This window comes from Manduca sexta, chromosome 15, assembly GCF_014839805.1.
Source record: "Manduca sexta isolate Smith_Timp_Sample1 chromosome 15, JHU_Msex_v1.0, whole genome shotgun sequence".
Taxonomy (NCBI): domain Eukaryota; kingdom Metazoa; phylum Arthropoda; class Insecta; order Lepidoptera; family Sphingidae; genus Manduca; species Manduca sexta.
The window spans coordinates 9,459,927-9,484,628 of NC_051129.1; the positions used below are offsets into that span (position 1 = coordinate 9,459,927).

General features: G+C 33.9%; 2 protein-coding genes across 2 annotated transcripts; both read right to left on the minus strand.

Annotated features, from left to right (window-relative positions):
• Positions 1 to 332: 332 nt before the first annotated feature.
• LOC119189410 (protein ELYS-like) lies at positions 333 to 11,815 on the minus strand (the record flags this gene model as incomplete). Its single annotated transcript, XM_037438950.1, is given in 20 exon segments — positions 333 to 660; positions 2,862 to 2,882; positions 2,884 to 2,974; positions 3,486 to 3,647; positions 4,081 to 4,206; positions 4,680 to 4,842; positions 6,172 to 6,275; positions 7,010 to 7,101; positions 7,556 to 7,681; positions 8,062 to 8,124; positions 8,126 to 8,253; positions 8,596 to 8,763; positions 8,964 to 9,080; positions 9,289 to 9,421; positions 9,602 to 9,754; positions 9,844 to 10,235; positions 10,717 to 10,956; positions 10,959 to 11,008; positions 11,254 to 11,383; positions 11,464 to 11,815. Coding segments are annotated over 20 exon segments (2,884 nt in total), but the record flags the coding sequence as incomplete, so codon positions are not given.
• Positions 11,816 to 13,430: 1,615 nt separating this feature from the next.
• Positions 13,431 to 21,031, minus strand: LOC119189439 (serine/threonine-protein kinase MARK2-like). The gene is made up of 8 exons (XM_037439011.1): positions 20,800 to 21,031; positions 17,536 to 17,638; positions 17,193 to 17,454; positions 16,104 to 16,386; positions 15,796 to 15,903; positions 15,420 to 15,613; positions 14,980 to 15,164; positions 13,431 to 14,819 (listed from the first exon to the last, which is right to left on the minus strand). Exons 2-8 carry the CDS (start codon positions 17,602 to 17,604, stop codon positions 13,878 to 13,880), a joined length of 2,043 nt encoding a protein of 680 aa, XP_037294908.1. The 5' UTR covers positions 17,605 to 17,638; positions 20,800 to 21,031; the 3' UTR covers positions 13,431 to 13,877.
• Between the last annotated feature and the right edge of the window lie 3,671 nt (positions 21,032 to 24,702).

Consider the following 24,702-nt stretch of genomic DNA (forward strand, 5'->3'; position numbering starts at 1 on the left):
ATTCACCTTATATTTTGAAAGCAGCCGTTAATGATGATCTAAGTTGTCCTTAAATCAATTGGAATCACAAGGAAGATTATTATGAAAGTTAGAATAGACTAACTGTTAGAAATAAGGATTTAAATGAATAAGGCTTGCCTACTTGTTAAAGCAAACTAGTATCTATAAAGTATTTATTTTTTATATGTTGTCACTTGGCTCACTTCTCTTTGATACCAGCTACCATTGCTTTACTAGCCCAAGTCACCAATTATTGATTGTATTTATTTAAAATAAATTGTATTTATCGTTTGGTTGTAGCCTTATTTTCATCACTAACTATTCGATCTTACCTTTGAAGAAGAAGTTCAGCACCTGAACCTTGTCATCAGTGGTTCTCGAACTGTTCATACAAGCCCTCACAACGTCTAGGGCTTCGAAGACGAGACCTCTAGCCAAATACAGGCTGCAGCAAGACTGCCAATCCTCCAATTTATCCTGTTCTCCACCCCTACTGGTCCATTGATTCTCTTTAGTATGGACCGGGGCGGGCTTTCGGACATGCAAGTACTGTAAAGCCGCTTGAGTCTTCTTTTGAGCCAGTAATGACGATAAGACCACGTGGTGTTGCCACCCTGATAGCGTATTGCCCGTAAGACATTGAAGTTGGTCGAGCGCGAACTGAAATAGTACCTTTTTATTTGACTTAAATAGGTAGTTTTCAAGCTTTGTTTATGTTAATGAACTATTGTTAGTTTGTTTGGCTGAGGTTAGTAAGTATTTGTAATAGGGTACACGATTCATCTAAGTGTTTTAGTGGCAGCCTAGTGGTGCTCTGAGAAATAATTTAAAGACATTAAACAGAATAGACAGTTATAGTCCAGACAACGCGAGCAAATTTGTGCACTAAAAGCTATTATCAATTGGTAAAGTGGTTGTCTTTTTTGAAATGTCGAGTGACAAATATCACTGCGTCCTTAGATATTAATACAAAAGCAAAACACACTAATGTACGCATTAAAAAGTGCAAATTACGATCTGGAAAAAGTATATATTATTTTACATTGGTGTTTCGCTAATTCACGGTAGATTGAGTAAACATAGCATGAGCAAAATTTTTTGGTATGGCAATCCTCCGAATGTCCGCTCTATATAATCTTAGAACTCTTTGTTGATCCCACATTCTCTATTGAAAATATACATCTTTTATTGAATTTTAATAAAGAATTAAACGGAATAAGCTGTGAATTTACATTAATTCAATTTATTCTATATTTTTGCGAATATGGACATGCATTCAAAAAATATCACGTATTATGAAATACAGTGTAGACTGTGTAGGTTAGTTAGTAAGTATAATTCTTCTGAGATACAGCTTATAAATACTCTGTAGTTTGATACAATCCTGTACCCTATTACATATGGTTAGTAAATTAAATCGCAAGAAGCATAATGATGTTAGTACATATTTAATTTGAGTCATAAATGATGTCGAACGGTTAGTTATAAGGTTTTGAGCATATAACTATACAGAACTAGAATTATACCAAGAACATTACGTACCCTACCAACAAAAACTACATATTTCCATGCCTTATATTGGAATTAAATGTGATGGCTTATATGATAGGACCCTTTCATATAATTTTTATTCCTGGTACTACATAACTGGCTTTGCTTGTTGTAAGCGTTATGTACACTTGAGGTTGAATTGCCTCCTTAGGTCATTATTTTGTTTCCTAATTTGATATGGAGGGAAGTGGACAATTAAAATTTCCAACACATCCGGATCTATTTGTTTTTTTTTAATGAAATGAAATTATTTATTTGAATCCGTAAATGTTATACATTATTTAGTTTCCGTGAATATTAACTCTACCACCAGTTCGGAAAGCAGTTCTCACCAGAGAAGAACGGGCAAGAAACTCTGGAAACGATGATTCAGATCAAGATGATTAATTTCGTTGCGGAATAAAGTCGGATTAATATTCCCTGAAAGTCGCCGAGCTTCACCGCTCGCTGTCATAAAATGCGTGTCACTGCTTATCCTGGCTTACAGTTACAGGAGTTGCAGTGAAGGGTGTGAGAAAGTCTCTACCCCAGAACCAAGAGTATTTCGGACAAAATGTTTGTAAACTTTAAATATCGCCCAGCATATTTGAATAAATATAGCGCAGCAAACATAAGGTCTAAAATCGAATGTCTCACTAGCGTTATATAGCACTTTATAAGTACGTAATATAATCATAGTCCGCAACTATAACTCTCAGTTGTATCGGGAAGTGCAGTATTAGCATTAGGCGAGTAAATTGCAAATCAGTAATGGTTTATAAGAATAACAAACAAATAGATTCCACGGATATTTCGAAACCTTTTTTCTCAAAAAATCTTCTGAATACCAACCACTTGATAAATATTTTTACTAATATATAAAGCTGAAAAGTTTGTTTGAACGCACTAATCGCAGGAACTACTGAACCAACTTTGATTTTTTTCCTTAATAGGAAGCTACATTACTCCTAGGTGCTATAGGCTTATTTTTAATTCCAGGAACATATTTATCCTGGAGAAACTTCTTCACGCGGGAGGAGCCGCAGGAAAACGCTAATTGATCACCCATAGGGATTGCTAACGCCCCAATTGTTGCAAAACGCGTTAGCAACCAATAAAAAAGCTAACGCAGCGCCGCGTGACCACCGCAGCACATCATTTCTGGTTCATATATCGACCATTGACACGTCTTAATTAATTCAATTTATTTTAATTTAATTTGCTATGTGACGTGTTCGACATAATTCACTTACGACTCAAACTGTTAACAAACATGATATGATATAACCTCGCCATGATGTAACATTGTATCGTGCAAGGCCACAACTCACATCGAAGTCCCTGTGGTCGAGGGTGCCAGAACGCCTGCGTCGCTTTAATGGCGGTGTTGCTCAAACCGAACATGGTGGGAAACTGCATCAGCCTGCGGATTACTGCTTCGTACCTGGCGAAAATGGCTTTTTATCAACAGGCATTCCATGCGAGCTAACCATTCTTGAATATTTATTTATATTTTATTCAAGAGGAACAGAAAACAGTTACACATTAAATAAGTAAATAGTAAAATGCAATAGAATGCAATTATTTTACAAATATTGATCATCATAAGAGGTCTGGCATAGATTTTCGGCTGACCTTATAATAAAGTTCTTATTAGACTGGCCAAGGCTCAAGAGCGATCAAAATTCTGATAACATACCTTTAGAGTAAAAGTACTAGTAGTAGTTTTAATAGTGTCATCTTGAAGGTTTCGGAGCTCCATACTGCTTACCATGATTTCCTCAATTCGATCAAGTATAAAGTACTTAAGTCATCCTTATTAAATACGATAATCGCATCAAAATAAACTAACCCATTCTCATAGGTCCTGGAAGAAGTCCTCACCAACTTACCAATCACTATGCATTATAAACTAAGCCATTCTTGTAGGTGTCATATGTCTCGCTGTCACTTACCTGACGTCATCATAGACCATAGAGTAGTCGACGAGCAGGTACAGGACGAGTGAGTGTTTGTGCTCGTCCGCGATGTCGGGCAGCAGGTAGAGCCGCAGCAGCGAGTACAGCGACGGCGGCGGGTACAGCCCGTGGCACTCACTGCCGCCCTTCATCCATAATCTGGGGGAAAAAAAAGAAAAAAACATAATAGTTTGATATGTGTATGGTAATAATACACTTCATGAGCTATAGATATTTTTTTTATTTACATTTGTTGTTAAAACTGAAAAAAAGTAAAAAAAATAAAAAATAAAGTTTAAAAATACTAAACATCTTTTTGGTCTCAAATAGTATGCCGTAAATCGCTTAATAAATAATATAAGCCTTGTAATACTTGCCCACTGTTGAGCATGGGCCTCCTCTACTACTGAGAGGGATTAGGCCTTAGTCCACCACGCTGGCCTAGTGTGGATTGGTAGACTTCACACACCTTCGAAATTCCTATAGAGAACTCAGATGTGCAGGTTTCCTCACCACGTTTTCTTTCACCGGTAAATCGCTTGCTACGACTTATTATATTATTAGTAAGAATTTTATTTTTAAAGATGCTTACTGATGAATCCTCTCGCCACCGAATTCATGTTCAATGAGTTGATCTATGTAGAGCAGGGAACATGGCTTTCTGACACTGTTGTCATCTGACGCGCCACTGTCTTGCAGGCGATTCAGTTTTAGACGTCTGAAATAGGAGATAATACGTAAATAATGTCGTATTAATTATGTCAGGAACAAATAAGTTTTATTTGTCAGGCGAAATAATGCTCATTTGTTAAATATGCAATAAAACTACTATCCGAAACAAAGTATTTCTGGTTTACTTAATAAGTTTTTCTGTTACCACACTTAATCTGTGATGGTTTGCTGGACGCCCTGAACTTTAAATTAATAGTTATAATTAATATCATCCTTAGAATTTAAGAACCACATTAATAGATGTACGAAAAATATATGCTGCTACTATTAATAGTGATGGGCTAGATAGAAGGGAATAGACGCACTGGGCGAAGTGAAAAATCTTGTCTAAGCAAAATCTGGGAGTAATCCAGTATCAGCTGTTCTGTCTGGCCAATGACAAGAAAGAATACAAAAAGCTAAAACCTAACATTCAACAATGCAGAGGCTCTTGAAAGCGTCTAAGGCAATGCAAAATACCTCTTATTATAAATGGTGTAGAGCTGATGCGCGGGGTAGGGCAGCGCCTCGTACGCGTCGTGTCTCTCCGGCAGCAGGCCCACGCGCAGGAACCACTGCACCACTTGGAAGTACAGTGATACTGTGCCTATACCTTTGTACTTCTCCTCCATCTCGCTGAGGGCTGGGAATCAAATAAAAGTTGTCAAGTTTAGGGTTGTTTTGTAAATGTAAGGATTAATTGGTAAAATCTCCCTCAAAAATATCGACGAGAAATATCAATGTTCTAGTTTAATAATGATTTGTTATATACGCGAATATAAGACATTGAAATAAAATTTGCTTTCGGTTTTTTCGAGGTTTATTATATTCAAATTTTCTCCCGACATTTTATTTAAATGTTATTCTTGTCGGGTATCTATTGTTGCTATGTTCACAGTAATCTTATCAATACAACATAGTATGTTACAAAATTTTAATATTATTATAGACTAACTTTTTCTCGGAGTTCCGCCTATATGAAAAAGTATTTGTGGGATAAAAGTCCCGCTGTATATTTTCCTAAAATAAAAGTAACCTGTGTCCTGCTAAGAATCTAAAACTATCTCTATACCAAGTTTTATCGAATACTGTTCGACAGTTTTTCAGTTTATCGCGTTCCTACATACAGTTTGAATAGACGCGGCGGGGTCTTTGTTTTATTTTATTTTACTTTATTTAAAAAATCCACAGCCCTTAATACTAGAGTGACACAATCTAATACACTTATCTTAAGGTTATAGCTTAAGGTCAATTTTTCATACATTTTGTTTCACCTTTAATCTGGGTAACTAAACAAGTATTGACAAGTAAAAATTTAAATTCACGTCTAGTTAGTGATTAGTTCTCGCAGTTGAAAGAAAAACGTAAAAATAATTAATATGCATGGATATTTCGGCCTTTAAAATGTCGTCGTATTAAATTTTAAAGGCCGAAATATCCATGCATATTAATTATTTTTACGTTTTTCTTTCAACTGCGAGAACTAATCACTAACTAGACGTGAATTTAAATTCTTTACTTGTCAATACTTGTTTAGTTACCCAGATTAAAGGTGAAACAAAATGTATGAAAAATTGACCTTAAGCTATAACCTTAAGGCCAATAACGGATTTAAATTTTGTTTACACGTTTAAATAACGTTTATATAATATGTAGAGATGAAGGCACAAATACATAAACCTCGTGGCATATTTATATGAACTTCGTTGATGCGTGAACATTGCGTTGTCTTGACGACTGACGTAAATTCATAGACACTTCACACATGCACCATGTGAACGTGTGTACGCCCCAGTTTTACATGGGTACCAGCACTGTACTTTGACCTCGATGACTTAGCCCTACTGATGGTCACTTCCCCAATTTCTTAACATTTTTCTCGAAGAACGACATCACACTTTTAGGTCACCCGATTACCCACTTTACCGCCTATTAAACATACGAAACCGAAAAAAGGATTAGCAACACTCACCGTCAGGCACAACCAGGTTACAGCATTTAGTCAGAATGGCGTCCAACAACCCTGTCAATTGCGTGAGTTGCTGAACACAATGTTCCAGACATCGCACCACGTTCCTAGAAACATATACCGAACTGTAAACACATAAATATAAAATATATGACAAATGAGAGGTTTTCACAAATGAAGTTATAACTCTTGGTCGATAAAAGCGGTTTTATATATCACTAAATTTAAGAATAACACAAAGTACCTTTGAATTGTAAATTTATTAATAGTTACATTGCAAAACGAATATTATCTAAACTGATCTCTGCTAGTTTATAAACAGGCTTAAAAGATTTTCAATTCGATTCAGTAGTTCCTGAGACTAGCGCGTTCAAACAAAACTAACTCCTCAACTTTATATAAAAGGATGAATGTGAATTAACTATACAGTTAGAAATTTTTCTGTCAACTAAGTCATATCTTTTTTCTGTTCGTATGACTAGGTATCCACGATAATCAGTCTACAAAGTCAATAGAGATGCAAACATGACATCACCATATACTACTTTTTTAAACAACCAAAACTAAAGACTATTTTGCATATTTTCAATACTGAATATGTAAAATAGTATTATTCTTAATTTTATGACGAGGAGCGAAACTTTTACAAACTATCTGACTAGTAGTGTAATGAGAAATAGCTCACAAAAGGTACCACTTTAAAATCATAATAATCATTAACATAGAATACAGTGAAACTCCAACACTTCTATGTTCTGACATATATTTCTCTTTTTATTATTTTTTACTTGATGAACTAAAATAATTATTCATTTCCTATTATTTCTTTGTTAAAACTTACCTATCGGGCAATGCGGATGACACGAACAATGGTGCTGTGAGCTCTTTGGCATTTTCTTTCAGTTCTATAGCTCTTGTCCAACACCAGTCCACCTGACAAGCAATAAGTTATTTTGTTGGAAAACAGGTTACCTTTGGTAAAAAAAAGTAGTTCAACATTATAGTTTTGTGGGTTTGATCTACAATGCTGTGTATTAGTAACGAAAGATCCTTTTCAATAAATATATTTGGCATTAAGTTCTGGCCAAATGTATTTTATTTTTCTTTTGCCAGTAAGATACTTAATGATCACCCCTTTATGCGACTAAAATATTGTAGCAATTTTTAGAAACACACTGTAGATATCTTTCTTACACTCGTATTTCTGGAAAGTGAAGAAATAATTTATTTATAGGTACAGATACAGAAAACAGATAAAATTTTACACAGAATTACATTCATAACATGATATAAATCTGTCGTCCATTTACTACTGTACACAGCATTCAATTACACAGCTTCGTAGATATAAAAAAAATAATTAGTAGTTATATAATGTAAGTTTTACCAGGAATGTAAGAGTGCAGCCCGCCCCGCTGTGGCTGCCCGTGGCCCAGTCGTGAGCGCAACGCTTCAGGAAACGGGACAGCCGCGCCTCCAGGGCCACTGACAGCAGGAAACGACGCTGCTCGTCCTGCCGGGGAAAACATGCATTATAAACGGTTTTTTATACGATATTTCCAAAATATTTTGTGACTATAAATGGTCTGTTTAGTGTTAAACAGATTTAGATTATATGTTGTAGTGAAAAGTGAAATTATATTAATATTAGGCAGGGCATGGTTGGTTATCTGGCCGTTTCATGTAAAGATATAATGGATATTTTTTGTTTTAAAATTAAAGCTCATATGAATACCGATTTTTATGAAACTTTTTTTGGCTTCACCTCATTTAACACCAGATGCAGTAAAGACACTTGGTCGTGCTAATGATTAAAAAAATTACGAAATGTATAGCCCGTATATACTATGACATGACACGTGCGTGCAGCAGACAGTGGGTGAGTATACTGACTTGGTCGGGCTCGTCGGCGCGCGCGGCGTGCGCATACGCAGGCGCGAGGCCGGCAGCGAGGCAGAGCGGCGTGCAGCGCGCGCGGGCGCAGCAGCGCGCCGGGCCCGCACGCGTCCAGCGACGACACGAGCTGCCGCTGGATGCCCGCCGTGCCCAGCACCGCCGACCCGCACGCGCTCATCGATACCACGTCTAGTTACACATTTATTACGATCATTAATTACGAATTTCATCCATTAAAGGACATTGTCAAAACACCAATTTCATTTGATCAAATAAGACACAAATAAATACATTTCCTCAGAGTTGCGTGGTGGCTGCACAAAAATATTCAAACACCCTACTACGACTATTATATTTTAAATCCACCAAGATAACCAAATCTGTAATTACACATAAGGATATAGAGCTCGATTTTTTGTAAGCACTAAGAGTGTTAAAGGCAGAAGCCTTTCTACTCTAGAACGAAACGCGCAACAAAACTAGCAACGAAAAATATGCTACATGCATATGAGATAAACTAAAAATACTCACTGTACTGAAGTGAATTTGGATAGAAATGTTCCTCCAGTCTAGTGGCGTGACAGTATACGGACACAGAGTTTGGATCGAGCCGCACGTCCAGTGTCGTGTTAGATCCATTCCCGAGCTCAGAACACCAAGTAGTGCTCATGAATGCATTGCTTTCCAAGCGATATGTCGCTGTGAAAAAATGCCTCAATATATAAAACATGTTCCTTTATAACCCTTAAATTATATAATATTCACTTAAAACTAGTCAAAATAACAAATATGTTCAGTGACTTCTTGCAAGTATTTAAAATTATCTTTATTCTTACACTCCATATTATAATTTTAAATGACTATAGATAAAAGAATGTGCAGAAAACAATAAAACATACCTGGCATTTGATCTTTATACCATTGATCTAAATCAAACAAAAGCATTCCGTATTGTGTTGTGAAGTTTGCATTCTCACCCCAACATTCCCATACCAACTGACATATATTCAGCATACCTAAAAAAAACAATTTATATATGCTTTTCAAAGATCACATAGGATAAAATATATCTATATTAATATATAGGTATAAAGTTGAAGAGTTGAATTAAAAAAAATACTGTTTACACAGCAAAAATCGCTTGCAGAAAATATTAACTTTTGCAAATTTTCTTGTTATTATAGACCCCGCTTATCGAATTAAGATGTTTAAAAATATACTTACTATCTTCACCTTCGGCTCCCAGTGTAGAATTCACAGAATATGTGTTACAAGATACACATTTACCACCAAGAAGGGTATTTTCATCGGCACCTCCCAGTTCTAATTGAAATCTTATTGTAGCATTTGAGAATTCCTAAAATATAAGATGCAATTTGTGTTTGTAAACTGTTTTGTCTTAGCCCCAAATAAATTAGGATTAGAGTTCATTTTACTGCACTGGTAGGATAAATGTTAATATAGTTAATGATTCCCATTTTTATTCATGCATTATAATTTATATTGCATCAGAAGTAATAAAGGAAAAATGACAAACCTGATACAAGCACTTAGTGTCAGACAGCATCCGTTTGCCCTGATATGTTAAAGAATACATCACAGCCAAAGGAAACTCTTCCTCTTCAAGTCGATCTATGACCGAAAATATAACCCATAAGTAGCAAAATGCTCTTGGATCATCACAGGGCTCCTAGGAAACAAAATATTAATTTGTAAGAAATAACAACTATCAGTTATTAACAACTTAAGCATAAGAAGTAGGATAGAAATAAATAATACCTGAAATCCAAAATGCGTCACTGGTAAGCACTCAACATTGACTTGTGAAGTGAACTCCAATTCCAAATTTAACATGTTCCATATTTGAAATGCTCCAAAATTGTACCCAACGGCCAAACTGCCTAATTGTGGAATGTATTGAACAACTGTGACCCTTATATGGTCCCTTTTTGCCTTCATCCTTACGGTTTCGTCCGGATTACGAAATATATACTGGTCTTCTATGAATGAGCTTTCATTTAATAAAAGAGCCAAATGATCGTCATTTTCCAATGCCAGCTCTCTCTGACCCTCTATTTGTCTTAAGGCATTCAATGGTAGAAATACTAGATTTGCAGGTGTAAGTTCGCTTCGCAGGAGATGTTCATAACCTTGGGATATGTCTTTTAAGGCTGAAAAATTACATCATCCATTTTGTGACACCAATTCGTAAGTTTTTAAAATATATTTCAAAATAGTTATGCATTATGTTAATAGCCTTCGTCATAGTGTAATCTAACCAAAATGGGAGTTGTTTAGCCTTAGATATCAGAAAATTGACTCAGACAAACATTTTAGTGTCAATGACCCAGGCATTACGTCATCAGCCTTGAGTTTATGCAATATAGCTAAACAGAATGTAAGTATTACATGTAATAATTTTATTTCTTTCATATTACTTGCACATAACAGTTTAGGGTAACTTCTAGTAACATAAGTATACCTGTTATATACATTAAAATAAAGTAACTAGCTTCAGAGATTATATAATTGGCTGGTGATGCTACAAATGCACATATATATACATTTCTTTTGAGCTATAAAGAATTGTAATTCACCTTAAAACTATCAGTCTTTTAACATGCAAACTAAAATAATTGTTAAATAAAATACCTTGCAATAAGTTAGCTCTATTGAGATCAAACACCAATATCTCCCCATTTTTAGTTCCGGCCATCAGTACACCATCAAAACATCTGAGAGGGCCATCGGGAACCCCATCACAGACCGATAACTCTGTGATAACTGCCTCTGTTTGTATACAACGGAGTATCTGGGAACCGTTGATGTGTAGAACACATATGAGCCCAGTGTCTTCATATTGTAAACTTATTATGAGTTGTTGAGAGTTCGTGTGAGTGGGGTGGGGAGTTCCACCACATTTGTTACGTGAATGTACGAACTGCTGAAAATTGGAAAATAATTTGAAAACTTATAATTAGGTAAGATTGGTGCAAAGTGTGTTTTGCCGTTTTCATATCATGAGTGTGCTTGTTTAATCTATAATTGGAATGTTATGTAAATAAAGGTTCCAAATTTAATAATAGTTTAAATCTTAGTGTAGGTCCTCGCAAATTTAGCATTTAGTTGAGACAAAAAAATGCGTTGGCGAAATTTATAGACAGGTTGCCGGATGCAATAAAAACTTACCTCGCAGCACTACCAAATATGCGCGCGGCAACTTTTAGCCCGCTTCTGAGATCGACCACGCAGAATTTAGGTCCCAGCGCTAGCCACCCATGCCTAGTGTCTTTCAGGATCCCTCCGATGGGGGATTTATCTGCGAAATACCACTCAATTAATACTTAAGTCACATGGAATATACTATTAATAAATATGTTATCATCTATACAAACAAACCTGGACTGTCCTCCGATGGTTGCAGAAAACTGAACACAGCGGGAGATAAATTGGTTGTTTTGATTATTGAAAACACGCTGTCCTGCAGCTTTTGCATTTTGCGATGGTTTATCGATAATTTTTAAGTTATAACCGAAAAGTTTATAGGTATTAGGTTATTATACATAATCTGATTTGTTACACTGTTAAAGCGATTTAATTAATAAAATTTAAAGTTTATATTCGTAAATTAAATATTATGAGTACTTAACGCCTAAAATATGTAATGAATGAACGTATTTCCATTATTCTGCGAGTTTTTAACGCACGGCGGTACCAAAAGATAAACTTCAAATTTTGATAGATGTAACAATGTTGCCACTTCTGTAAATTTGCTGCAAACAAAAAATATGTACTAAATATCATTTTTTTATGTTTTATTATATACTTCAAATACATCATTTAAAATGCTTTATTATCTCAGACATATAAATATTCGTTTTTCTCTAGCAATTTTAAATCTTATATTAGGTACTATTTCGACTTTTAACGAACCGTTATAAATATTATTTGTAGACGGTATTTTGTATAGCGTTTCAATAACGATAAACGTAATTATAGCATAACGGGTACAAATAAATATAATATAATTGTGTTTTGGTTCCGCCCGCACTGTCTTTTATATAACTCTCAGAATAGTTATAACAGATTTACCTCCCTTACTTACCTAAGTATAAAACTTAAATTTACGTTGGGCAAACGTAATTGTTTTTTTTAATAATAATAATAATAATAATTTTATTGTAAATAACCGAATTTGTTTACAATTGCAATGGTTACAAATTATAAACTTATTATAAAAACAAAAATTAACATATTTGCCAGGGGTACCCAAACTAGGCTAGGCCTGTACCTTGGGATACCAGAAACAATTTAAATATAAAACATAATTAGGTTTTCTATAATTTGTTTGCTAGGTGAGCACTAACAGTAAATAAAATTAAATAAATAACAAAATTGAGTGAGATAAGAACTTCTTTAAAACATAATAAGGTAAAAAGGTAGCAAAATAATAATAACTTATAATTTATTTATGATGTTACATAACAATAATTCTGTTTCTTCATAATTCAAATTAAACAGCCAACTAACAATTGTATTTTTATTTTAATAGGGCAATCGTTCTTGATGTTACAGTGTTTAGAGACGTTGTTATAGATAAACGAATGTGAGTAATTCGGAAATCTTTTAGCAAAGATGGATTTAACTGACGGAAGGTCTAACCTGTAAACTCTCCTCGACAATACTACATTATAATCATGGGAGTTATAAATATTTTTGTGTGCAGATACACAAGCTTTAAGTATGAATAATTGTCGAACCCTGAGAAACCCTAATTGTAACCTTGCGTTTGTTTGAAAAAACAATTTTAGAGGTATAATCAGTTATCTATTTATAAAACTTGATATGGAACATCCAACAGATGAATTATTCACTATCAACACATCTCATATTAATCAAGGCGATATTTACGTAAGTTTACTGTCTGACGATGCCTGTTTTATCATACAGAATATATACATGATAACTCACACCTTTATAGCCGCCGAGCCAGCTGTGGGGGGGTTAAATAAAATGATAGGGAGTGTTGATAGGGATTGATCCTGTCGCCATATTAGGCACAAATTCTCACCGGGGAAAGTTTTATGTCCAAAAAAACACACAATTTTAGTTGCCTGATCTGAGAATCGAACCCAGAATCGGACCGTTTACAGTGAAGTATGTTGCCTGCAAGAAGGCAACATACAGCCCTGTTATAGTCTCATTATTTAATAACTACAATTTGGCTGGCATTTCATGTTTTTCAAAATGTATATAAATAGGTAAATACTCACTTACTTGTAAACATAACTTTACATTGTTATCAACAATGTCGAGCCATATTTTATGATGTAGGTAGGTAGGTAGGTATGGACTGACGCAATGAGTAATATACATTGTTAACATAATTTATTTTATACATTATATTAACTTAAATACAGATATTTGTCTTTATTCTACCTTAAACATAAGTAGGTATAAAGTTTTAAATACCTAATATATTCTAACACCTAAATAATTAATATTGTAAAGTTTGCTTAGCTAGTGTAAGTTTAACTAATCAGGGAACTTGTTATATAATCACAGCCTCAAAAGGCATAAATTATAATGACGAGGAAGACATTTTACATTTTTTCCAATCTATATTTTTCTTATAAGATTTTTTGTTTTTTGATGTAGTTTCTAGAGTCAAAAATAAATAATGCTACTTTTATTCATTATGTGGGATGATTTAAAGGACTATGCAAATATTACACTATGGATAATATTATTTCGAATAAATTCAACACAAGTAAATATTAAAAACCTTATATGGTTTTAATAATTGAGCAAAACTAGACTTTTTTATTACGACTAACAGGCGTAACCGATACATTAACTATATTTCTATTGATTTCATTTCCATGCGGGCTAATTTTTATTTGGCCTTGAACGATGTTCATCATTGACGAATATGGACTACCGGCTATCTGTTGGTTAACTGTATTGTTCTCTGCGGTACTTGTTTCACTGCGAATAGGAAAATTATCATAAACTGTGCTTTTCATTGACACGTAAGATGGTTTGTTTTGACGATTATTATCCACTTTATAACCGTTTTGCGTAATAACTACATTATTAGGAACTGTAGGCACTGCCAGTGCATCATTCGGAGCTTGTACTTCACTACTAGTAACTGATGGAGTATCGAAAGAACTGTTTCTAGTTGTTTGATTACTGTTCGATCTTGACGAATTCCCTAATGAGTGTAAAGTTGACGAACTTCCTTTCATGCTTTCCAATTCCTTTAAATATACTTCTTCACTTCTCTGGAATCTCTGCGCATGAGCAGTCATTGGTGATTTGTTCTGATAATTAATAGACGTCGCACTCAGAGATCGACTTGGTGAATTGTTGATACTATTGTCAACTGATGGAAGCGGTTTATGATCATTTTTATAAGAAGTTCGCGAAGGCGTATTTACTTTTACTTCCATTGATCCATAAGCACTATCTTTAGTAGAACTGTGAGAAGAACTTTCTTCTTTAATTCCATATCGTCGCACTACGTTTGCCGGTGCTACCGGTTCTATATTCTGAACGTCGTAAGACAAGGGATTTTTCTCGGCCGGTTGATGTTTCACACCTTCAATAACTTCACCCGTTCTTGGGTTTATGTGTTTCTCAGTATCAAAGCGCAATGTAACTTTGCTTTCGTCTAGAGGATATCGCCTTGCTTTATGTTCCAGTTCGACATCACTATCATCATAAGTATTCGCCTCGTAAGCACTCTCCTCCTGTAACAGATTATTATTATTATTAGTACTTACATATTTCGCCTAAAACGGTTAATTACATATTATTAAATGCGCAGCTTGTTAAACTTTTTTCTATGTGTACGTCTAACAATATTTCGTAGGGCGTAAATCATTATTTTGCCATATAAATCATTATTACCTCTTCATCCGCTTCTTCGATGACGCTGTTCTGTATCCACTCCCGTATCCTTTGCTTTTTAGCTTGTCTATCAACAGTCGTTTCTATACCATGGTCTCTAAAATGTTTTAGCAGTATATTTTTCTCATTTGGATCACTATGAAAACTATACATTGACGGACACAGCTCATCTATATCCTCGCCGGCTGCAACAGATATCTGAGTGTATATTTTCGTAACAATGTTTGAATGATAGTGCAAATAAATCTACAAGTCTAGATGATTTATTTATGTTTGATCTGAGTTTATTCTAAATAAACGATAAAATTTAAATAATCACTCTGGCATCATTTAAAGCTTTAATCCTGGGTTCTAGCTGCAGTTTTTCTGAACGGTGTAGCCTTCACAATTTTAATGTAACTAATTGAAAATTTTTGTGTAATTACAAACATTCAACTTACCAACTCTATCAGTATAGCCTTTCGCCATCCACCGATCATCTAAATAACGAGAGAGCTCGATAAAATTAGTCGCCCTTTTCTCTTCTCGTGGCTCAATAAACTTCTTGAACATTTTCTGTGCCCTAGACGACACCATTTTCCACAACTTTGGTTGTTTTTTCAACGGGTTGGAACTGCTGTACCAATTGTAGTAACTGAAATGTAGTGTAACATTAGAATCTAAACGATTACTGTACATCTATTTTAAACTATAGCTTCTTTACGAGAAAGTAAAAGTGACTAGGAATGCTTTATGGCTAATAGCCAGATAATTAGTTTAATTGTGATGTATTACAGAGTAGACACATGCGTATAATTTTTTTCCACTATGACGTACCTTGTGTAACGAGGATCATCAAATGCCGCTTTCTGCCAGGGTAGGCAACCAGTGAGGCAAATGAAAATAACTATACCAAATTGCCAAACATCATGCGTAATTAACGCCCTGCAAGCAAAGAAATAATTTTGCTCAAAATGTTTAATATTTGCTCTTAAATTTCTCAAATTTATGAGACGCTAATATTTATAGCTTCGAAACAATCTGATGAATGATTATTTGAATAGCGTTAACCATATATTTATTTTTGTAACGATGAAAATTTTCATACAATATCTAATGGGTTTTGAGCGATAATAATAACTTACTTATAACTACTATCCATAGATAACTTCAAAACTTCCGGAGGCGAATAGGGTAACCATTCATTTCTTCGTCTTACGATGGATTGTACCTTTCTCGTTTCACCAAAGTCACAAAGCTTTATCCTTGAAAAGTCTGATTTGAATATGAGAATGTTATCAAGTTTTACATCTCTGTGAACTAAATCTCTTTGGTGTAGGTGTTCTAATGCAGCAGATAATTGTTTCGCAACTCTTTTAGTATGAGTTTCACCGATTCCGGTATCGAGCATGTTTGAAGTTAAATCACCTGTAAATAAATATTGCATTGAAATATCAAAATAGGATGAACAGTGATGTATCGTTAGTGGATTTTACACATGTGTGTAAAAATCACACAAAATATACTGCACTAACTTCCAATATAAACATGATATTAATGGGAGCTGGCACTGGAAATGTGTTAGATTTAATATTCATTCAAACCGCCATGATATTGGTTTCCTCGAAGCCAGCACAAAGTGTGCGAGAGGCAAAGTAAATCGGATTTAGATTAGTCGGTAATATTTAATTCCTTGGAAAGAATATACTTATGTTTTTATTGGAGATCTGTCAATAATCTGGTTGTGTAGTTCTGTTTTGCAACAAGATGTGTAGGAGACAATTATTAATGATTGTATGACAATCTCATGTTTAATAATATTATCTGGCTACAACATCCGTAACATATGTATTAGACAGAATTTATACATCAATATTATTATAATATAAAGAGGTAAAATTTGTTTGTAATTGCGTATGTGGAGATAATCTCTGATACTACTAATGTGATTTTGACAATTCATTAAATTTATATTTATGAAGATACAATTAGCCCTGAATATTAAACTCCATTTTTCTTCCCGCGACGAAGCCGCGATGTAAAGCTTTACTTACTATTATAACTATATGTAAATAATATTACTTACTATTATTGATAAATACATTATAATGACCATTGCATAAGATTTTTCGATTGATATCTTTAATAATATTATATTGTATTTAACTAATACTTAGGTATATTATTATGATACAAGAAAAGGGATTTGTTAGAATTGAACAACAAAAACTTACCCAAAAGAGCATATTCTTGACAGAATACATAAAATCCAGCAGTCTCAAATGCGACATCGAAGGTGGTGACAATGTTCTTGTGTGCACTTAAATGTAAACTATAATGGAATTCTCTATAGAAATCTCTGATCGAGACATATGGTTTTGGTAAGGCTTTCAACACAATTTCTGTGTCTGAAGCCCTGTGCTCCACGAGGAGAATTTTTCCGAACCATCCTTCACCAACAATTTGCAATATATCAAACTCTTCAACCAAACTTACCTAAAAGAAAAAAATACGTTATACCACTTAATTCGTGTCTCTTAACTAACAAGAGACAATGTACCAAATTCGTTCTCTTACTTTTTCTAGCTCAAATTCCCTAACTTTATGGATAGAACCAGTCAATGCCCTCCTTGTACCATTATTCATCTTTGGTTCCTAGTCCAACACATTCTTTACAAATCTGAAACAAGGCAATTATTATTATATTAATAAATTCTCAGTGACCGCATATCGTCAGGTATTAGGGCACTACACGGTGGTCTTGTGTTGTATTCGAAACGTTCCCATTTCTCACGAAATCGTTGAGTGAATGCTCTTGGATAAACGCCAGGGACTGATGTCTACTCCAGATCCAGACGGCTGTCCTGACGTCAACTGGTGACGTCATCAACCGTCTCAACACGGCTGTGCTTAATAATATAATGCAATTGCCTTAAAACATTATTAATAGTGGTAAGTCAACGACACAGGTTGCAGTTTTTTTGTATGTTGAAGATAGAGGTCAATGCATCCTTAAGAATGGTAAATAACTTTAGGCGTAGCATTAAGTAGGAAATTAAATAGAAAAAAATAAACCCATAAATCAGTTTAATAAGTTACTTCAAAACAATTCTTTGTTTAGATACACATATTGCAACGTTATAATAAAATACTGTTGAAGTTTAAGATGTTTAAAACAAATTTGAGATCAAAGATTGGGAATTTAATCTTACGATTTGTTTTCGTAAATATTATTGAAAAATAATTTATTGCATAAATAATGACGAATTTTAAAATGAATTAAAAGTTTTCCGTCAAATGTTCTTTTGACTGTTTATATTGCACTTTTCAGCGTTTGTGTAGGTACCTGTGTATATCTATACTATTATATAAAGCTGAAGAGTTTGTTTGTTTGTTTGTTTGTTTGTTTGTTTGTTTGTTTGTTTGTTTGAACGCGCTAATCTCAGGAACTACCAGTCCAAATCGAAAAATTCTTTTTGCGTTGGATAGCCCTTTGTTCGTGGAGTGCTATAGGCTATATATCATCACGCTATACCCAATAGGAGCGGAGCAGTAATGGCTCATCTCAGGAAATACCGGTCCAAACTGAAAAATTCTTTTTGTGTTGGATAGCCCTTTGTTCGTGGAGTGCTATAGGCTATATATCATCACGGCTATAGGCTATATATCATCACGCTATACCCAATAGGAGCGGAGCAGTAATGGCTAATCTCAGGAACTACCGGTCCAAACTGAAAAATTCTTTTTGCGTTGGATAGCCCTTTGTTCCTGGAGTGCTATAGGCTATATATCATCACGCTATGACTAATAGGAGCGGAGCAGTAATGAAACATGTTGCAAAAACAGAGAAAATTATTAGTTTTGAGAGCTTCCGTTGCCTGCGCTGCGTAAACGGTTAAAGTTATGCAACAATGATGTATGACGGGATTGTTCCTCTTAAAAAGTTCATAAAAATATATTATAAAACAAAGTCCCCGCTGCATCTGTCTGCCTGAACGTGTTAAACTCAAAAACTACCCAACGTATTAAGATGAAATTTGGTATGGAGACAGTTTGAGAGGCTCCCGGGAAACTACTACTTTTATAACGGAAAACTTTAGCCTGAAAAACTTTATAACGCGGGCGGAGCCGCGGGCAAAAGCTAGTCTAATATATAACTGGCCTATCAACGGTTTGACAACCATCTTTTCGCTAAACCTTAAAACAAATTGACTGTCCAAGATGGGCTCTCCCTATAGAATTCGTTAAAGGCCGAAACGTACTCCAACTCCATGTTTTGGAACCTTTGTCGGATCTGAGGACTAACTAGCCAAATTAACGTGCTTCGATGGTCTTTAGTAATAACATACCAATTGCACTAATGAAATTTTAACACTCTAGGTATCCTCAACATTGAATTTACGATTGTCTTTTGAATTTGAATATTTATTGTATAAGTTTGCAAGCTACTGACATCTCTATAATAATGATTGACTATCTTTGCTGTTTAATTGATAGAGAAAATATTATTGTTTTGGGATCTCATACCACAAACATAATTCTCGCTCTTCAGTAAAAAATTTACCGTAATTTACTAGTTGGGTAGCAAATTAAATAAATATATAGATAGATGTAATAATAATAACAACAGCGCTAAATAAAATGTAATTTTTATGAAACCGTTGATCTATCTACTGAATCAGATCCCGAGTAGCAATCTTTAAAATCATAAGTTACGAGTAATTATTTCTGCTTTGTAATGTGAATTATCTTCAAGGTTGCAATTATCTAGTCCTACTATTATCATAAATGCGAGAGTTTAGATGGATATTTGTTAATCTGTGACGCCAGAATGGTTGAACAGATCAAGATAAAATTTTGCACAGTGATAGATTGTAGTCTGGCATATCACATAAGCTACTTTACTTGGAGAAGTACACGTAAGGACTTTCAACAAGGAAAAACTATTTCACGCGGGAGAATCTGCGAGCCAAAGCTCATTGATTAATAAGTTTAAAAACTAGTAACCATAACAAAGCTAAAAGATATTGGCTTAGCAATTCAGGAATGATGGTCTCGACGGCATGGGTCGGGAACAGTATAGAAAAGAGTCAGAACACCACTTCTTTGAAATTAATCAACTCAAGAGAGTTCGTTAGATTATTATGACCGTATTTGTAGTATTGCCAAAGTATATTTTACTAGATCTTTCCGGGTAGTTATCCGGGAAAAATTTTTTTCGACATACTTGATATGTATGGTTATATATGACCAAATTACACAAAATCATTATAAATTGTAGCCTATGTGTTATTCTGATGACATCTGACTTATATTACTGTAAAGTCTCATCCAAATCCGTTCACTAGTTTTTTAGTGAAAGAGGAACAAACATACATCCATACATTCTCTCAAACTTTCGCATTTATAATATTAGTAGGATGTAAGGAATTTGCAATTTACAGGTATATATTATTATAATTGACACGAAATTTATTGCTAAATATCACATTATACTGAAGTTCTCGTTTCTTATGACAATAGCGCGATTACCGCATTAGATAGGAAGGAGCCATCGGTAGCGGCTACAAAAATTTTGAAGCAAACGTATCGTCGTGTCATTGCTATTAAAATAAATAATTTAAGTCACAGTGAATATAGTGTTTTATATTTTGTCTCTTTCTTTTATATTAACGATTATTAAACATAACGACTTCCTGCAGAAATTCAGAAGTCCAGATATAATTAGGTCCATTTGTGTATTTCACAAAAGAATGTTTGAGTTTTTAAAGCATAAGTACCTGTTTACAATGTGTTTATATATAAACTAATTATAACGCGTGTAACAGAAAAGGAAATTACCAGCATATGAAGGGCAGCCGCCCTTGCACAAATAAGGTACACAATGCACTTCTTTTGGACTTTATCCAAGCACATATCACATTTATTCACATATTATTTTTGCTTTCACCATCACTTAGTTAAACCAGGCGGACGCTTACTCAAATTTCAGTACTACAAATATAATTATCGAAGTATAAAGTATTTGTGGTGTTGGGCGGAGCGCGTTGGGCGTCCGGCGCTAGTCTTTCAACTGGCGGCGTGCGCGCAGCGACTCGGAAGCTATTTTGGTGCTACTGCACATATACAAAAATCAATTTGTGACGGAAATGTTACGATCAACGACCTGGTCTCGGTGTCGTTGGTGCATTTGCAACTAATAGAATTTCAAGTTTGTTGTACTAGTGACATAATATTCTCATTTATTTATAAACGTTAGGATTATTACATCACACCTGAACGTCTCAACTCATATCATTAGTTACATTTAATATTTAGCCGATGTTCCACTGGTTCGTGTACTCGTGATATAATTTATACCAACACCCGCCACCCTAAAGTATTATGCAGGCTTTTAAGGAATACCCCTGACGGTCATCAAGATGCGTTCCATGATGTGAACTTCCCGATATATGAAGTAGAACTTGATTTCGATCAAATTAAACAATAATTTGAAACTAGATGTCTGTCGTTCCGCACGTTTATGCACTTTAGCATAATAACATACATAGTTCCTAAAATAACAAATCAATCTACTGTCTATCATCACATCTCTGCCGAATATTTGAAGTTGGCCGTTTTCCTTTAATACATTACATGTATATCTATTAAACTGTATTAGATATAATATGGAGTTTATTATTAGACAGTCAAAGTAAATTGAATACAGTGAACCATTATTAATTGATCTATCGTCACTATAATTTCTTATAATTTTAAATTAGGGTCTTGCCCAGGATGCCAAGTAGCCTGGTTTTTTTGTAGGCGAGTATCTATGTACCTCCCTTCCGTGTACTAGTACTTACTTGCATTTCGTGCAGTTCAAAACAATTCTGAGGAAACTTTTTTATATATCGAAAATACATTTGCAAGTTTTCTAGCGTTGTAGTTGTGGCTTTAATTGTATACATATAAACATCACATTATTCGGGTTTTTATAGTAATAATAAAAAAAAAGTTTATTGCCGTATTAATCTAATTAGTACATCTATTACCAAGCATAGTAACTTTGTAGAATTATAAAGGCAATATGAAGCGGCTCAGATCATGGTGACTGGGACAGTAGTACCGAGCAACACATGTTTATTTTGCATATGAAATTAGCTTGGGTGAGTATTCAGTAGGGTTTGAAATGTAGGTATTATCGCTGTTTGTTTCTGTCGCCAAGCTGTATTATTGTAGTCCGCTTGCAAGTATTTGCAGCCATCCATATTATAGACATTAAATATTACAACCTTACTAAATGCAGACATTAATGGGAAATACGAGCGTAGGTCTATGCCATACCGTATTTAAATAATGCAATGTTTTGAGTGGTGTAATAAGTATACTGTTCTTGTTTAATGGTAATCATGTTACTTACTACCATATATCACCATGTGCACAATTTACTCATCTTATAGAGTTTTTACATTTTTAAGAAAAGAACAGAAAATTACTGTTTATTTTGAACATATTAAAATCATTGAATCACTGTATTCATGATAAAATAAATAAATAAATAATTTAACAATACCTAATTATTATATTTATCTTTTTTGTTTTTTAAAAGAACGTCTACATATTTAAATATAACTTTTAGAATAACGCGTTAATTAAAATGCTATTTTTTATATTCTGTTACGCGCTAGTCAGAAATAAAAAATAGCATCCATAAAATTATGAATCTGTAATAGACAACATAATATCAATGTGTTTGTTTGATGTTTTTTATCTATAGTTTGTTATGATTTTTGACGTTTTGTGTTCCGACTTCTGAATTCGGCATAGTTTCCTAAATAAAACTTATTTATTAAAGTATAAATAACCATAGTTTTGTGCGACTATTGGAATAAACTAAGGGTGAGCAATAAATTTTAATATAATGTTAATAGTGACATTGAAATTATTTAAGGTTATGATAATGTTTTGTTCATATATGTAAGAACTTTGAATTCCAACACAAAATTTGTATTCTGCCAGAACGATAGTGTGATAATTCTTGCCCATAGAAAGCTGTAAGTACCTGAGACCAAAACAGCAAAGGTATAGGTAGATACACAATAATATTGTCCTTGGCGTTACCATGGCAACAGGATATGTCAGGCATGATCTTGAAATTTCTATGTTCGCAATTCTCCAAGTAATCAATTACAATTAAAGCATTGTGCGTACAATGTAATATAATATTAGTTACTGATTATAGATTATAAATTTTCCATTTACTGCTTGAATCATTCAGCTGATCACCGTACTGCTTGCTACATTAAGTTAAAAAAAAAATTACATTCCATTTAACTCACTAGTAAATATCTAAAGAGTATTAAGTATATATATTTTGTAAATAATTTTTCATGGATCAACTTTTGCATGGTGAAAACTTGCAATAATATCTTGTTCCTACACATTAAATAGCGCATTTGGTGTATATTGAATTAGGCAGTGACTGTTGAGGGATAACGGATGCTATTTTTATGTTGGCAATAGCCATTAACATAGGCCGGGGCATATGTAAAAGCTAGTATGATATAATCTAATATTGAAGTGGTATTAATACAATGATTGCCTGGCTTTTTGGTAGTAACAACATGCCAAGTTTATTTCCATCATATTATGATGGCATCATCCTGATTAGTATCAGGCATAAGTTCTAATTCTGTTTATCAATTTTTTTTAAACCACAGATTGTAGTTTTAAAATTTGACTTATGGCAACAAGTATGTTGGTTCTTATATACAATTTTCTAGAATAGGAACTTGATTAATTTAGAAACTTAAGCAGACATACAGCTGTTCCTAACTTATAGCTATCATCATATTTTATCTTAAAATATTAATTTCACACACACAGATATACACCTTATATCTCATGAAGGGATAGACAGAGACAAAACTGGTGCATCCACATTCTGCTTTGTATTTTGTCCTATGATGTGATAGTGCGCGAGCCTATTGCTATAGCGGGGACTAATTATAATACTAATTTCAGACTCATGCTGCTACTGAGTAGAAAACCCAATATCACATTGCCCTCCCAGGGTTCGAACTTGAGACCTTAGCACAGCAGTTTAACTGCTAAACAACTACACCAATTAGGCAGTCATTAATTTAAAAGGTTAAATATTTATTAGTATTTTTCAAAATCAGTATTAACTGGAAAGTTCTGTAATAACTTTTATATTTAAAATGTATGTGTTGCTATATTACCAATAATTTATAGATAACATTTATATTGTTACTATAACATTTAATATATAATGAAAGTTGAATTAAAACATGATTATAAGTTGTATTCTCAAAGAGAAAGGATGATTTTGCTAATTCAATAGTTCATTACACTATAAATGTTTCTCAAGTATTACCCAATTGAAAATGGTACTGTTAATGTAGAAGAAAATTACTTCAGCAATTCCATTTGCCATAAATTATATTTGCCGTAGTAAATATCAGCGAGAAATTAGCAGGTAATAGTCATTAAATGTGTCCATTATTGGTTCTCTTAAGGGGCAGTGATTTGAATAGAGATTTAGGATTTTATTTAGAAAAAATAAGTTTATTATTTCAATAAGTTTTGCTTGTAGCTCTGTCAGTTGTTCCGCTAAATAAATCTCCAACAGAGTACTTCTGTGTATGTACAAGCTTGTGTAGTGCATACTACAAAAATACTTACAGATGTATAATATTAGAAAGATTTTTAATAATTTTTTATTTTCTTTATTGTATGACC

What these genes read in the sequence shown, in the direction of transcription:
- LOC119189439 (XM_037439011.1), bottom strand. Translation starts at nt 17,604, where the DNA reads ATGAATAATGGTACAAGGAGGGCATTGACTGGTTCTATCCATAAAGTT. An exon ending in TCTATGGATAGTAGTTATAA is followed by an intron (nt 15,904 to 16,103) that starts GTAAGTTATTAT and finishes CTTTGCTTGCAG; the next exon opens with GGCGTTAATTACGCATGATG. An exon ending in AGGCTATACTGATAGAGTTG is followed by an intron (nt 15,165 to 15,419) that starts GTAAGTTGAATG and finishes TATCTGTTGCAG; the next exon opens with CCGGCGAGGATATAGATGAG.